Source organism: Cololabis saira, chromosome 2 (assembly GCF_033807715.1).
Source record: "Cololabis saira isolate AMF1-May2022 chromosome 2, fColSai1.1, whole genome shotgun sequence".
Lineage (NCBI taxonomy): Eukaryota > Metazoa > Chordata > Actinopteri > Beloniformes > Belonidae > Cololabis > Cololabis saira.
The window spans coordinates 15540894-15555429 of record NC_084588.1 but is presented as its reverse complement, the minus strand read 5'-3'; the positions used below and the strand labels follow the sequence as shown (position 1 = coordinate 15555429).

The window sequence follows — 14536 nt, the reverse complement described above, 5'->3', positions numbered from 1 at the left end:
TTGTACCTTCCCTATCTGAGGGGAGGGAACTGCTGGCTTTCGTCATAACGAGCCAGACATCTGTGTTCAACTCACTTCCTGAGGAACTCGCAGAACGAGAAGGCTGCGACACAAACGTGTGATGGGATTTTTTTATTTTTAAAAAACAAGGAAAATGGCTTCAGCAAATGGTAAGCAACCTGATATATCTGCACTTTTAATGTTGTGTTAACAGTTTGAACTGTTGCTATTCTGTCTCAAAAGCTGGAATATGATTTTGAACACTTCCTCTTTCATGCTTTAAAAAAAAACTACAGCAACACATTATTCTATGACTTAAAAACATTTCCACTGATTTGAATTGTACAGCATCATACATTATTGGTGATCATACCACATTTCTCATTTATTTATGCTAAATAAACTGAAAGTGACAAGTTAACAAAAGCAGCTTTCGTGGCGTATGTTTTGTCATCTTGCTCCATGGGATACCTTTTTGTCTCATGGTGATAACAGCTCACTCCTGGCTGTCTGATTGGTTGTAGCTCTAATGGGGACTAACAGCCTGTCCAGGTGTTCCAACCAGCAGGATTGACATGGGAGTAGAATAACCCCACATAGTGTATAGTGCAACTGCCTCTTATTCATTTGAATGTATTAATCCAGCAATGATTTATATGATTAGGACAAACTGGGATTACAAGATTTATCACTGTCCACACTTACCAGACCTAGGGTTTAAAGTGGCATCATTTATATACTGTATATAGTACATATATATTAGTGTAAATATTACAGCCTGGAGGCTTCTTACAATGTTTTTATATATAACACAAATCAATTTATCTTACAGGACAGACCTGGGAGAATTGGGACATGTCAGGACAGAGCTGGGAAAGTTGGGACATGTCAGGACAGAAACTGAAGACCCTTTCTCAGATTCCTCAAGTACATGTTCATTTGTGTACAAGTGTGGATTTGCAGAGGAACAAACTGAAACGTGCCATCGGCATTTCAAAATTCACCAACCTCACAGAGTTAAATCTCTCCAGGAACAAAATCGTGGAGTTTTCTGAGGAAATGCGTCACCTGCACAAACTAGAGATACTCTACTTGAACCAGAATAATATTAGATCAATTGCAGAGGGAATCTTCCCTGATCTTAAAAACTTAAAGTTCCTAAAGCTCAGCAACAATCGATTGGCCAAGCTTCCTTCAGATATCAGCAAATGCACAAGTATAATTTATCTTGAGCTTTCCAAGAACTACCTGCAAGACATCCAACCATTAGTTGGATTACCGAAACTAAAGGAGGTTTTGGTTGAGAAGAACCAATTGTGTGAGCTTCCATCCCAGCTTTTTGAGAAAGATACTTGCAAACTGACAGTGTTTGAGGCCAGAGGGAACCCACTGAGATGCCCACCAGAGGAGGTCTGTGCTGGAGGAGTCTTGGATATTCAGAGTTATTTCCTCCAAATGAAGGAGAACCCAAATGAACATTCTGCCTGGACGGTCAAGACAATCTTCCTGGGCTCGTCAATGGCAGGGAAGTCCACTCTGTGCCGCAGCCTGCGGGAAGGGAAGCCTGTGGCAGTGGCAACGAAGGACCGGACTGTAGGGATTGAAATCAGTCAACTGTACACTCAGGGAGTTCGTTTCCTCCTCTGGGACTTTGCGGGACATGAAGAATACTACCTGACACACCATGTCTTCATCACACAAAGGGCCCTTGTCATCCTTGCCATCGATTTATCCAGGTGGGCAAACAATCTTTTAAAACTAAGCTTTTAATTGAAGAAATACTGCGTTATGACTATAGAACTTAAATATCTGCATCTCACCAACCTCCCGTTGATAAAGAGCGGGTGATAAAATTATGTTTTAATTGTCTTGCTGTTTCTGCTCATGAGTCACGGTAACATGGGCTGCTAAAAGTCAAATATGGAGATGTACTAACCATGACAGAAATGTTCAAAGGTTGCATAACAAGGGAAATTATCAATCAGTGCAACATTGAAACGATCGCTTGTTGAGTGATATCACTGATGGTAAATTGTTTACGTAAAAGCGGAGTAAGGGATTGTTGATGACGTCAATGGAGTATATTGTGTCATATACATTTTTTCATCTTTCTTTTAGTCTTTTTCCTCTTATTATCATTACCATTATAATTCTACCTCTCTAGTTTATTACCATTGTGGTATTTCCATTTAGCTTCAAAGTATCACTGAACATTTTACTTTGGATTTGAAAAACAACATGGTCTCCTAGACTTTCACATAATAACACATTTCTAGAAAATTATGAATTAGAAATCAGCCAGAAATACAAAGATGGTTATTATTATTATTATTATTATTATTATTATTATTATTATTATTATTATTATTATTATTATGTATAGTATATTATATTATTATTAGTATAGGTATCGAATAGGTGAATGGATGAATGAATGGGATGCCTGGGTCTGGGGCCCTCCGTTGTCGGGCCTGCGTGGGTGTCGCCTTGTTGGGGGGTTCCCTCTCTCCGGGCCCGTCTCCGGTCCCCCCCGCTGCCTCTACGGCGGGGCGCCCCTCTGGTCTTGGAGGGCCACTTTCGTGGGGGACGGGTGCGCCTGCCCGCGTCGGCGGCCGGGGCGGCTCTGTCTCTCCGGGCAGGCTGGCCCCCTGCCGGGTGGGGGTCGTTGGCCTGAAGGGTGAGGGCCTCCTGGCCGCGTGTCCGGCCCGGACCGGGTGGCCGGGGATTGCCTGGGTCGCGGTCCGCCGCCGCGGGATCCCTGGCTGCTTCTTTCCGCGCCGTGGGGGCCCCGCCCGCGGGCCCCCTCGGCCGCCGCCGGGTGGGGGGGGGGCCTCGCAGGCGGTGGGTTGCCTCCCTCCTACTTCTCCCCTCTGTGGGGTTGCCGGTGGCCTGGGTTCCGGGCTCTTCCTTGTCGGCCTCTGGTCTCGCGGGTGGCGGGGTTGCTCCCCCCCCTCCCCCACTATAGATACACTTCAGGTGGAGCTTTGTTTGGTTTATTACACACACACACACACACACACACACACACACACACACACACACACACACACACACACACACACATACACACACACATATAGTCATTTAGTCACATGCATACACACACACACACACACACACACACACACACACACACACACACACACACACACACACACACACACACACATGCATGATCATATACATACACACACACACACATAGACATACACACTGGCTTGTTCACCTGCATGCTGGCTCTCTAGTTTTTGGGTTTAGGTAGCGGTAGCGATAGCTTAGCTCAGACTGCGATCAGATCTCAAGATTTAGGTCGATTGCTGTTCGTGTTTTGGATGGCTCCGTGCCGGTTTCGTGCTTTGTTTGTGGTTTTTTTGTTGCAGATTTCCAGTGCTTGACGTGTGTCTCCGTGTGTTCCTGCTTCCTGGATTGGCAGTGGATGTCGTCACCCCCCATCCCCACCCCCCCCCAAAAAAAAAAAAATAAAAAAATAAAATAAAAAAAAAAAAAAAAAAACACTGGGTTTGTATGTGTATATTTATGTATGTCTACGCATATGTGTGCGTATATATATGTATATATTACATATAGTAATAATGCACATATATACACTTTTGGTTTCTACCGTCATGGTATCAATTAATAATATGTGTGCAGACAAGGTAAAAAAAAAAAAAAAAAAAAAAAAGAAATCAGCCAGAATTGCGTGCTCTAACCTTAAATATATCAGAAAATGTTTATAGTGATTTTTTTTAAATGCTCTGAATAAGAGGATGATCATTTTGTGTCTGACATTAGCGCAGTAATAAAACAGTGTAGCCTATATATCCCGCCCATAGCATTAAACCTCTACACTGAATCTCTAAAGAGATTTAAATCATTAAATTGTTAAATAATGACTGGGACAGTTAATTTCCCCCCCTCAGGGATTGATTAAGTACCGGTATTTTTGAATTAGAATTGAAATGGAATAATTTTTCCACGCACTCTGGATTCTGTTTAAAGAATTATAAAATTTGACTGAGATTTTCTGATTTGGATTTTCCATCAGCTACAGCGTTGCAGACTCACATTCGTTCAAAGACCAAGTGTGGTTCTGGATAAACAACATCCAGCTGCGTGTGCCCGACGCAGCGGTCATGCTGGTGGGAACCCACTGTGACCAGTGTAGAGACCAAGATGAAGTGATGGAAAAGAAGAAGGACATTGATCAGAAGGTCAACTCCATGCTGGAAAACAGAAGGATGGTCTTAGAACAGCAAAAGAAAAATCTGGAAGAAAACAAGGATCCCTCTCTCTATATGGACCAGGTGGATGAACTGGATTGCCTTCTGGACTACAATTTAAAGGTAATGACTCAAAATGTAGTTATCCTGTATGGGTTTTGTTATTTATTTTTTCACTTTTGTGTACATTTATTATCACTTATACAATTTCCTAATTTCACATGGAGTCCAAGCCTTTTCCCTGAATTCTCAAATTGATTTCATATTTTACAACACAAAAAATGTTCCTGTATTCCTAAAATGTTTTTAAACACCTTAATTTACTTTTCTAAGGAGAAAATGAAGAACTTCACGACAGTTTTGTCACCAAATGTCTTCACTGTGCTGCTGTGCAAATGTTCCTGTCCTTTCATAGCTGTCTTTCACCTTTCCTCCAGGTTCTGCATCTCATAACTCTTGACTGCACAAGAACTGAGGAAATTGGGAAATTCAGAAGTCATATTTTGGATTGCATTCAGACACAGAACCAGTTTCTGTGCTCTGAAACCATCTTACCTAAAAGTTATGAGGAGGTGGAGCAAGCCATTCACAAGCTTATTGCACTCGAGGAAATTCCTCAACATGGTAAGTCAAGCTTGTGTGAACTATATCCTCATTTAAAAGTATCGCAGGACATCTTAAAGTTTCCTTTGTCTTAACAAGAATGTATATTTTTATTCTTCCTGTTAGGCATTGTATTACTTGAGGAACTGGGTGATTTAATTCAGAACCATGTTACACAAAGTCGAGAGTTTCTCCAGTCCACGTTGTGCGTTCTCCTGCGGTACCTGCATCGGATTGGGGTGATCATTTGGTATGAGGACATCAATGTACTAAGCGACAGAGTATTCATCCATCCTTCATTTCTCATCTCAATGTTCAAGGTCAGCAGTGGCTATTTTATTTCCCGTAGAAGATGCATTTGGGTCCTAGTCTCAGTCGCACGTGACAACACATGGGTGTCCTTTACTGTCAATTTGATATGTGTCGTTAATGTTTTGGTAGGGGGGGCAGCACGGTGGCTTGGTGGTTAGCACTGTTGCCTCACAGCAAGAAGGTTCCCGGTTTGACTCCCTGGCCCAGGGGGGGTCTTTCTGTGTTTGCATGTTCTCCCCGTGCTTGTGTGGGTGTTCTCCGGCTTCCTCCCACAGTCCAAAAACATGCATAGGCTACTGTTAGGGTTTGACCCTTCCTGTTTTATTTTGAAGACCGTGTCTTTGTGTGTCAGGATATACATAGGTCGGCCTCCGATGCGTGAAACCACGGCCACAACTAACTCTGGCCGGAACAACAACTCCGCCGGCCAGAGCTTCCGCCATTTTCTACGTGTCATTCAGGCAGCAAATAAGCACAGAGCCTCATTATCATAGCCGCCTCACCCACGAGGTTGGAGAATGGGATAGTAAAGACATGGCCCAGAGGCTGAATTTCTAATTTATTTAGCAAAAAACATCGCTGTAGCTGTAACATCGCACAAAAAAAAAAGAAATTGCAAATATTTCCAAACAAATATTTTGGGGTTGCATTACAACTTATTTAAGGGGATTAATGATTTTTTTAAGTTTTAGGACACGTTTAGGACAGGTTTACTTTTTTTATAAGTTACTGGTTGGTTAGGTTTAGGCTCCACACGAAATTGTTAGCTTTAGGATTAACAGCCCAGTGTTGTATTTTTGCTTTTGCCTTAATGAAGTACATGTAAAATCTCCGAGCTTTTTACAAAAGCACTGACGTCATCATTGCGTTTTCCAGTTCCGAAGCAAAATGATACCTGATGTGTCCGATGCAAAATTATATTATAACAGATTTGTTTTGCTTCATTTTAGCTCTTTATCTGAAACAAAGCTGAAATTACGTTTTATGTCATTGTCGCATTATCTTGGATGAGTTATATTTCATGAATAAGATTTCATGAATTAGACTCTTTAACCTCCAAGTTCACACCACCCCTCTTTGTGAATGCAGACCATTGTGAGACATGACCTGCTGCAGCAGCTGGAGGGAGTCTCCAGACACCTCCTGGTGCAGGAAGGGGTTCTGATGAAACAGAAGTTTACGTGGCTGGATGACTTGAAGTGCAGAGCCACCGTTCACAACGCAGCTGTCCGCATCTTGTTACGCAGAGAGCTGAAGAAACTGGTGGACGACGATGACGACTTGGTCAGAGAGGTAGTGGGGACCAAGCAAGAGGAAGGCATAGTGCTCACCCTGCTGCAGTACTTTGAGGTTTGCCTCCCAACTCTTATCAGAAGTCCAATAAATCCTGAAGCACCAGAGTTCATTCCTGGTAAAAAGAAGTGGGAGTCCGCCAGCGAGGCAAAGAGGGATCCAGATGGAGCCTGTCTCTTCCCGATGTATGTAAAAGACAACCTCATAGTGTGCCAAAAATGGGGCCAAGACAAACAAGACGACGTTGCTGTTCATGTATACTTCCTTCCTGAGATTCCCCATGGCTTCTTTCACAGGTAAAAGCATTGTTTTTATTATCTGAAGAGGTTGAATGAAAGTATACAGTACAAATCCATTGGTGACCCTGGAAAGCATGTGTTATTCTAACATCTCTGTATAATGTATTATTGCATCCATTATGAGGTTTGCCAAGGACACTGATGTGAAGACATTCCATCACTGACTCTTGTGCTGATGACAATCTGTTATGGTCTTATTCACCTTTGACCTTTGATTTAGATGGCATGGTGTTAAAAAGTCATGAATGCTGAGTCATCTGATGCGTGTGTGTGTGTGTGTGTGTGTGTGTGTGTGTGTGTGTGTGTGTGTGTGTGTGTGTGTGTGTGTGTGTGTGTGTGTGTGTGTGTGTGTGTGTGTGTGTGTGTGTGTGTGTGTGTGTGTGTGTGTGTGTGTGTGTTTACACTCACAGAGTAGTTGAGGAGACAGGTAAAGATAATAAAGCCTACAGCAATAGAATGAAAGAAGACCTAGGAATTGAAACATCAAGGGAAAAACATTCAAAATAAGACAGGGACTCAATGTAAAAACAAAACACTAAAGAGCATCAGTAAAGCAAAACTAAAACATCAAAATAAGAATTGACTCATGAGCAAGACTGAAATCATCAATAAATGATGACTATGACATGTGTTGATGCCAGAAATGCAAAAGTGGATGAATGTTAACAAACAGAAGAAGATGACAAGAACAAAATCACACAAACACAACATTTCTTTCCTAAAAAGGAAAGGACGCTAAAGTAAATGTGAGAATCATTATGGCTTTAAACTTTTTTCCTTTTCTTTTTTGAATGGAAGTTTTTCTTATTTAGATTTTATCATCATTGGAAGGTTATTATTCTACAAAGTCAGTCAGCTTATCAAATGTGACACTTTACTGATTATGTCATTCAAACATGGGACAGTTAAATGCCCCTTTGGTATCTTTGATTACATGTGATCAATACAACCTAAATAAGGTGTTTTATTATTCATTTTGGGTCATTGTTGATCATTACACTACTATTTAAGCAAATGCACACTGATAACGCTTTTTTGATCTTAAACTGTCCATACTGAATGTGCTCAATCAACAGAGTGATCATCAAGACGTGCTCGCTGTACCTGACTCACTGGGTGGGGAGAGACCACTGCCTGCTCTGCTGCGGGAACAGACTGGCTTTGGTCAGACTGAGGAACAAAGACGGAGATTCATTCATAGAGATCCGCTGCAGGAGGCCTGAGAAGAACCAAGGTAAACATCTTACAAGCTCGTTCTTTATGACGCCCAGTAATCCGTTTGGCAAAAATATGGACAACTGCTTTCCCTTCAGAGTTTCGACAGCTGTGGGATCTGATTTTGGCGGTGATGTCCAAGCTGTTTGTGCTGTCGAGGCAGTGGCCAGGACTGACCCTGCAGGTGCACACTCCCTGCCCAGAAAGAGACTGTCCCCACTACTTTACCTGGCGGGATTGTCAGGAGCTTACCAACATCAACTTCTACAACCTGTAAGTGTTTAGTAGGTCAAGTGTTTGTGAACCTAATTAGACTTTCAGTGGGGGCAGATTTATGTGCCATTGAAATATATAACATACATACATGTATATAATAAATTAGGGATTCACATTATTAAAAAGTCAATGGTACAAATAAATAACACCGCTACTGGTACCAATTACCAATACATTCATATTTTTATATTTGCAATAATCTTCATGTATATTGCAGTCTGTCCACCAAGAAGAATAAAAATCAGCAGACAACAGCCCCGGCTCATGATTTTTTAATGTATAAAAGGGAACACAATATTTCATAAACAAACAAACAAAAAAAAACCTTTTGGATACACTTTGGATATCAAACAAAGTCAAGTGGTTAAAACAAAAGAGATACAGGGGCTCAAGCAACAGATAAAGGAATAACTTTTGGAGGCAGCTGTGACAGATGACTTGGGTCTCAGGCTAATGTCATTACAGCACTGCTTTTTATTTGTTTTATTTTGTATTAGTGTGAAAGAGGACAAACTAGTTTGCCAGGGAGGTCATACACGGAGGACAGAGCTACTTTTTCCAAAAGGTAAATAGATCTCACTTCATGAAAGTTAAAGAAGGAAATAAAAAGTGAAAATTCATTTTAAAAATCCTACCGCTTCTCATTTCAGCTGCTGATTTATAGTGAAGAGTTTGATGACGACCTCACAACTGAGAAGTTCGGCATCTTCAGAATCTTAACAGACTCCTTCAACATGAAGACACCATGCTATTCTGCAATGGCATCTTAGAGATATACGTCATGCTTACTAATGTTAATATCTTCCTAACATCTGCAATGTTTTGCTGATGTAAAGTGGATGAACAAAGGAATGAGTGAATGAAGTGTGAATAAAGGCACTGGATGAAGGAATGGTCAAATCAATCACTGCAACTGTATCATAAGACACAATCTACTGTCAATAGGAGGAGACTTCATGGCCTGTTTCCAACATTTATTTGGTCATAAATATGTTCCAGTCAAGTACTATGGAAGCTGTCACCCTTTTGCATCTAGCGCCAGTAGTTGGCATTGATGTTGATGGTTGATTTGTACGGACAAGATGGCAGCAACCAGAATGAGATGTATCTAAGTGGTTTAAAGGCAAACCAACATGAATGTAATAACATCATAAACAGTTTAATATTGTTCAGTAATCCACTAAACTACCTCACTGAGCTGCAGTCTGCACTCTAGATGCTGATATAGCTTTGGATAGAGGAAACAGATGTTAATATTTGGTACTCTACAGAAATATAGGTTTGGTACAAATCTTATTCAGTGGACGATGCACCATAAAATCTCTGGTTTCAATAAAAACATCATATTTTCAAAACAGTTTTGTTGACTCACTGAATTATTAAGTAAGAAAGCGAGAGCTGAAAACAACATTATAGATGACATTGTGGATGTTCTTCTAAAGTCTAGGAACCATATAAGTAGAGGTCTCAAATTAGTGCGTTAATTGCCATGAATTGTTTAATTATAGGCATGTTTAGCGCGTTATGTTTTTTTAATCGCTTAATCTATTTTTTAATCTCTAACTTTAAGAGAAATCTGTGTTTATGCGGTGGGCTTCCTGTGCTTGGGTTGTGGGTGGAAAACAACGGTCAGTCACACCTTGAAGTGGACTTGATTGTCTTGCTTAGCTACGCTGTTATTCATTTCTACTTCTACTGACACATGTACATAACAATCATCATATTAGAGTTTAAAATCAACAAGACTGACACCCGTGACCCTGAATATTAAGAAGCAGTTCTAGATAATGGAGGGATTATTTTATTCATCTCGGTGAGTATATTCACATATAAACAAACCCTTTATCATGACAGAAAACTGACAGTCCAGTAGTGATTTCATGTTTGACAGGAAGTAGGTATGAATACGACCAGGATGAACCCTGGCTGCACACCAAACTTGCTCAGATCTGTCCGCAGTTTGTAACTTCATCTAGGCTAATTGTAAAAGTGATTCCTCTCTGATATCACAGTTCGTCACATGTGCAGCAAACTAACTGCAGCCGACATGAACTGAAGGATCTCAGCTGCACTGAGCTTCAGAGAAACATACTGATGTTCACTGTGAAGATTTAAACTATTTCACAAACATTTGATTCATACATTCTGATGAAAACAGAGCTAGACATGTACAGACTGAATTATCTGTCCAACAGAGAGAGTTTATCTGACAGGAGGAGACTCTTGATACTGAATTCAACACAGAGACAATGAAGAACAGGACCAGAACCCGAACCCAGGTTCAGTGAAAGTGTTGTTGAAGGTGTGGAGGTGGATCAGTCTGTCAGAGGAGATAGTCCACACACTGCTACTCTGTCAGAGGCTGAGGAAGAGGGAGAGGAAGATGTTACTCTGTTATTGTGCCAGACAGATTACCGACCATCATCGGAGCAGAATAGACTCCAGGAATGATCGTTCCCTCCAAACCCACAGTCGACAGAGTTTCCTTTCCTTCTGATTCTTCTGTAACTCACTGATATAGAAACATCTTCTCTCCTCTGGACCTCCCAGGAACAGCGACCCGTCAGAACTTCTCTACACAGCAACTGATGATCGAAGTGATCAAACCCGTCTGAATGATCAGGATATGACATTTGATGTAGTTAGAGACTGTGTTTGTGTCGATGGTGAGTTGACAGGAATCTGATGGAGAGAACAGACATGACCCAGTTGCAGTTATTATTGATCTGTCATTGATCATTGATGGACTCATGAATGAGTGATGTGACAGTGTGAAGATGGAGCGCACGAGGAGGCGGCATTCAATTATTATGGCCCCCGATTGTGGAACAGCCTCCCGGAGAACCTCAGAGCTGCAGAGAATGTTGATGTTTTAAAAAGAGCTCAAGACCCATCTCTTTAATCAGGCTTTCAACTGACTCATTTAACTCTTTATAATGTTCTATGCTCACCCCTATTTTTATTTGATCTCACTACTCTGTTCTATATTAATTTTTGGTTTAGTTTATCCTGTTTTATTATCTCATTGTTTTATCTTAATGTTATATTTAAACGTTTTAGTCGTTATTTATGGACTATTTCATACATTCTATTGTTTTATTTTCTCAGTTTCTAATATCTTGCTTTCTAGACCTACTTTTAGGATTTTATTTAATACTTTTAAACTCTTTTATTGTGTATTTTAACTTCACAGCCTATCTTCTCCTGCTTTCTTGTAGCTTTTAGCTCCAGTGTTTCCTCATGGGGAGCCTCCATGCTGGGAGTGACTCTGGCCTGCAGGGGGTCGTCCTGGGGGTGGTTCTGGCCTGGATGGTTGTGGAGCTCTGCACCACGGCTTCACCGCTGTGGTGTGGACTCCTCTATCCGTCCGGGCCGGGACGGTCTCTGTGGAGGCCCCTGTTGTGGTTGCGAATTATGAGACCTCCTGGCGTGGACGGCTCCCTGTTATCGTTTCCTCACCTGGATCCTCAGTGCTCAGCCATGTCTACCGCCATATTTATATAGATGTGTGTGTCTGTTAACTTTTTATGTAAAGCACTTTGTGTTGCATTTTTATGCATGAAAAGCGCTATACAAATAAAGTTTGATTTGATTTGATTTGAAGATGGTTGAATGTGTGAAGGAAATAAAAACAAACTTACACTTCCTCAGACCTGGTTTCAACCATCGTTGTCCAGCAGGCTTCACCCTGAAAGGAGGAGGGGGGTCAGACCAGCTCAGTCTCTTTCAGCAAACATGGACATTACATGACCCTCACACACACATTGTTCTACACTGATGAAGTAAAGTCCAACACAGATGCGCTTGACTGCAGCATCTCTACAGTCCTGTCCTGTGGTGAACACGTTCCAACACAGTTTGAACAGATTCTTTTAATCTGATTTAATCTTTGTTCAATAATGAGGAGGAGGAGACCATGTTATGGATGAGTGAAAGTGCAGCTGTTATTGTTCTGTGATGGGCCTGAAAACCATGCTATGTGGTTTTAGTGTGGTTACTGAGTCAATAACAGCTCAGAGTTGTGATCTGCATCTGTCAGCTCTGCTACCAGCACCAGATGAGCTGCAGCCACTTGATCTGCTGGAAGGTTTCTGTTCAAAGCCAGAGAGTCACAAATATGATGTTCACAACAACACCATGAAGAGTCCAGCACACTAATGTTCTCTATCTTCATACCACTCCAGTCTCCAGCGTGGATCCTCCAGTCCAGCAGACGAAAGCTTCACTGCTGACTCTCCTGGATGGTTGTAGCTGAGGTCCAGCTCCTGGAAGAGCAAAATCAGGACTAAAATCTTCCAGTTGTGGTGTTGGTTGGTTAAACATATTTATTGATTTCCACTGCTGTCCTGTACAGGAAGGGTGATACTGTAGCGGGGTGCTGTTAACATATGGGGGTGACTGGTCTGCAGAAATGTTTAGGTAGGTGTCAATGGTCAAAATAACCTTTATGTGGATAAAGAATGCAGAATTGATTCCAACAGAAGATTGTTGGAACAAAATGAGCAGAGTTCCTCATTTCATCTTTCAGTGGCTGTAATGATCTGTGAATGTGGTTCATCTCCTGAGACATTCTGGGTCATTTATCCAGCAGCTTAAATGTTCAGAGAAATCCTCTTACTGCTCTGCAGACGCTCAGCCAGCTCCTCCTGCTTCATTAGGGCGTGTTAAGTCCCCACATGTTCCCCCAGGAGTTCAGCACCCGTCGTGGATCACTCCTCAGTGCAATGCAAAATGGGGAAAAAATCCAGATAAAAATCTCCTTCAACATCTGACTGCTTTTTTCTTTTGTCTGAATACAGAAATGTTTTAAAAATAACTGTTGTCTGCTGTTGGCTGTTAAACACATTTGGTATAAATAATATTCTTAGTTACATTTATATCTGGTTCACCTGTCTGCACCAGAAAATTAGTCTCTTTTAAATCCAACAATAACTTTGTTTGACCGGTCACTCTTCAAGGACACACAGCTGGGTTCTTGTTCAGGATCAGGTTCAGGTCCATGTTCAGGTTGATTCCTGTAATAATGATGTTGGGTAATTTGAGTTTTGAGCTCTTACACACAGGTTTGTACTCCTCACACAGAGAGGTTTTAGAGGGAGGGACTCCCTCCTCTCTGTCCTCACACTGATCCATTCTGCTGAATTCCCGTCCACATCAGCTCACACACACACACACACACACACACACACACACACACACACACACACACACACACACACACACACCTTCATCTGCAGAGGAAACACACTTCACTGGTGTTGTACAAAGATCAGCTGATCTCGCACTGGTTTGCTCCTCTCTTTTGTTTTTATATCAGTCAGAAAACAGCGGGAGGTATGGAAGTCTTATAGGTGAGGAAAGTTTATTTGTAAACTACAAGTCAACAACCAGGTGATTCAAAGCTCCTTACAGAGACATTAAAACATCACATAGAAATAGAAAGCATGATTTAAAATTTGAATGAAAAGAAAGAAAGAACGAAAAGAAGCATGGATAAAATCAGTAGTTAAAATATAAGTTTCGAAACTCAAGCGTAAAAGTATCAGTGCAGATTTGGAGGTTGATTCAAATGCAGCTGAGAACAGGTGAGTATTCAACCTAGACTTAAATAAACTAAGTGAACTGAGTGTTTCAGCTGATTTGGGGCTTTATGGGAGTTTTTTCCAGACACGTGGAGCATAGACGCTGAATGCAGCTTCTCCATGTCTGGTTCTGACTGGTTCTGACTGGTTCTGAATGAGCTGCAGTTGTCTAAATGACTTTTTAGAAACACCTGTAAAGATGCTGTTACAATAATCAAGCCAGCTCAACTTATACTGTGGTATCCTAGCTGGTTTGAAGTAGGACTGAATGATTAATTGCATTTGTGATAATATCGGGATATCATAAAATGCGATTTCGTAATCGCAACGTGAGCGATTACAAGGTTGTCATGGGATGGGAGAGTGAGCCGAGTAGAGTACTACATCAACTTTTCAAGCTGCGCTCTAATCTGTTGCACAATGGCCTCTGGTTCGACAGAACAGGCAGAAGCTGGATCAACTGAAACTGTAGTCTCGAAGAGCAACAGCACATTCACGCTGTGGGATTATTTGGGTTTTTTAAGAAGATAGTGCGTCATGTGTTTAGAACATGCCGTGCTAACGTTGGTACTTCAGAGTAAAATTACATATGTTTTCCAGCACTGAAAAAAAAGAGAGAAAAACACCATACAGGCATGTAACACAGTTGTGCAGCTAAAATGTCAAGCGCTAGTACGCCAGACAGGTCCACAAGCCAAAAACAGGGATAATTACCCAAAATGTTTGAAAGTGT

General features: G+C 41.4%; 1 protein-coding gene across 2 annotated transcripts; it reads left to right on the top strand.

Moving 5' to 3' along the window:
* The first annotated feature begins 94 nt into the window (after window positions 1–94).
* On the top strand, window positions 95–9541 carry si:ch211-210p4.6 (malignant fibrous histiocytoma-amplified sequence 1 homolog). Of its 2 annotated transcripts, none has more exons than XM_061709139.1 (10): window positions 95–170; window positions 833–1736; window positions 4055–4346; window positions 4661–4847; window positions 4953–5146; window positions 6228–6727; window positions 7807–7964; window positions 8044–8218; window positions 8719–8786; window positions 8872–9541. In XM_061709139.1, the coding sequence occupies exons 1-10, from the start codon at window positions 155–157 to the stop codon at window positions 8883–8885; spliced, it is 2508 nt and encodes an 835-aa protein (XP_061565123.1). In that variant the 5' UTR covers window positions 95–154; the 3' UTR covers window positions 8886–9541. The 2 variants fall into 2 exon arrangements, with proteins under 2 accessions (XP_061565123.1, XP_061565116.1); XM_061709132.1 differs by having other exon boundaries at window positions 4049–4346.
* Window positions 9542–14536: the final 4995 nt, after the last annotated feature.

Excerpts from the sequence above, each read along its gene's own strand:
- si:ch211-210p4.6 (XM_061709132.1), top strand. Across the intron at positions 1,737-4,048 it reads CTTGCCATCGATTTATCCAG|CTACAGCGTTGCAGACTCAC; the intron begins GTGGGCAAACAA and ends ATTTTCCATCAG. Across the intron at positions 7,965-8,043 it reads GAGGCCTGAGAAGAACCAAG|AGTTTCGACAGCTGTGGGAT; the intron begins GTAAACATCTTA and ends CTTTCCCTTCAG.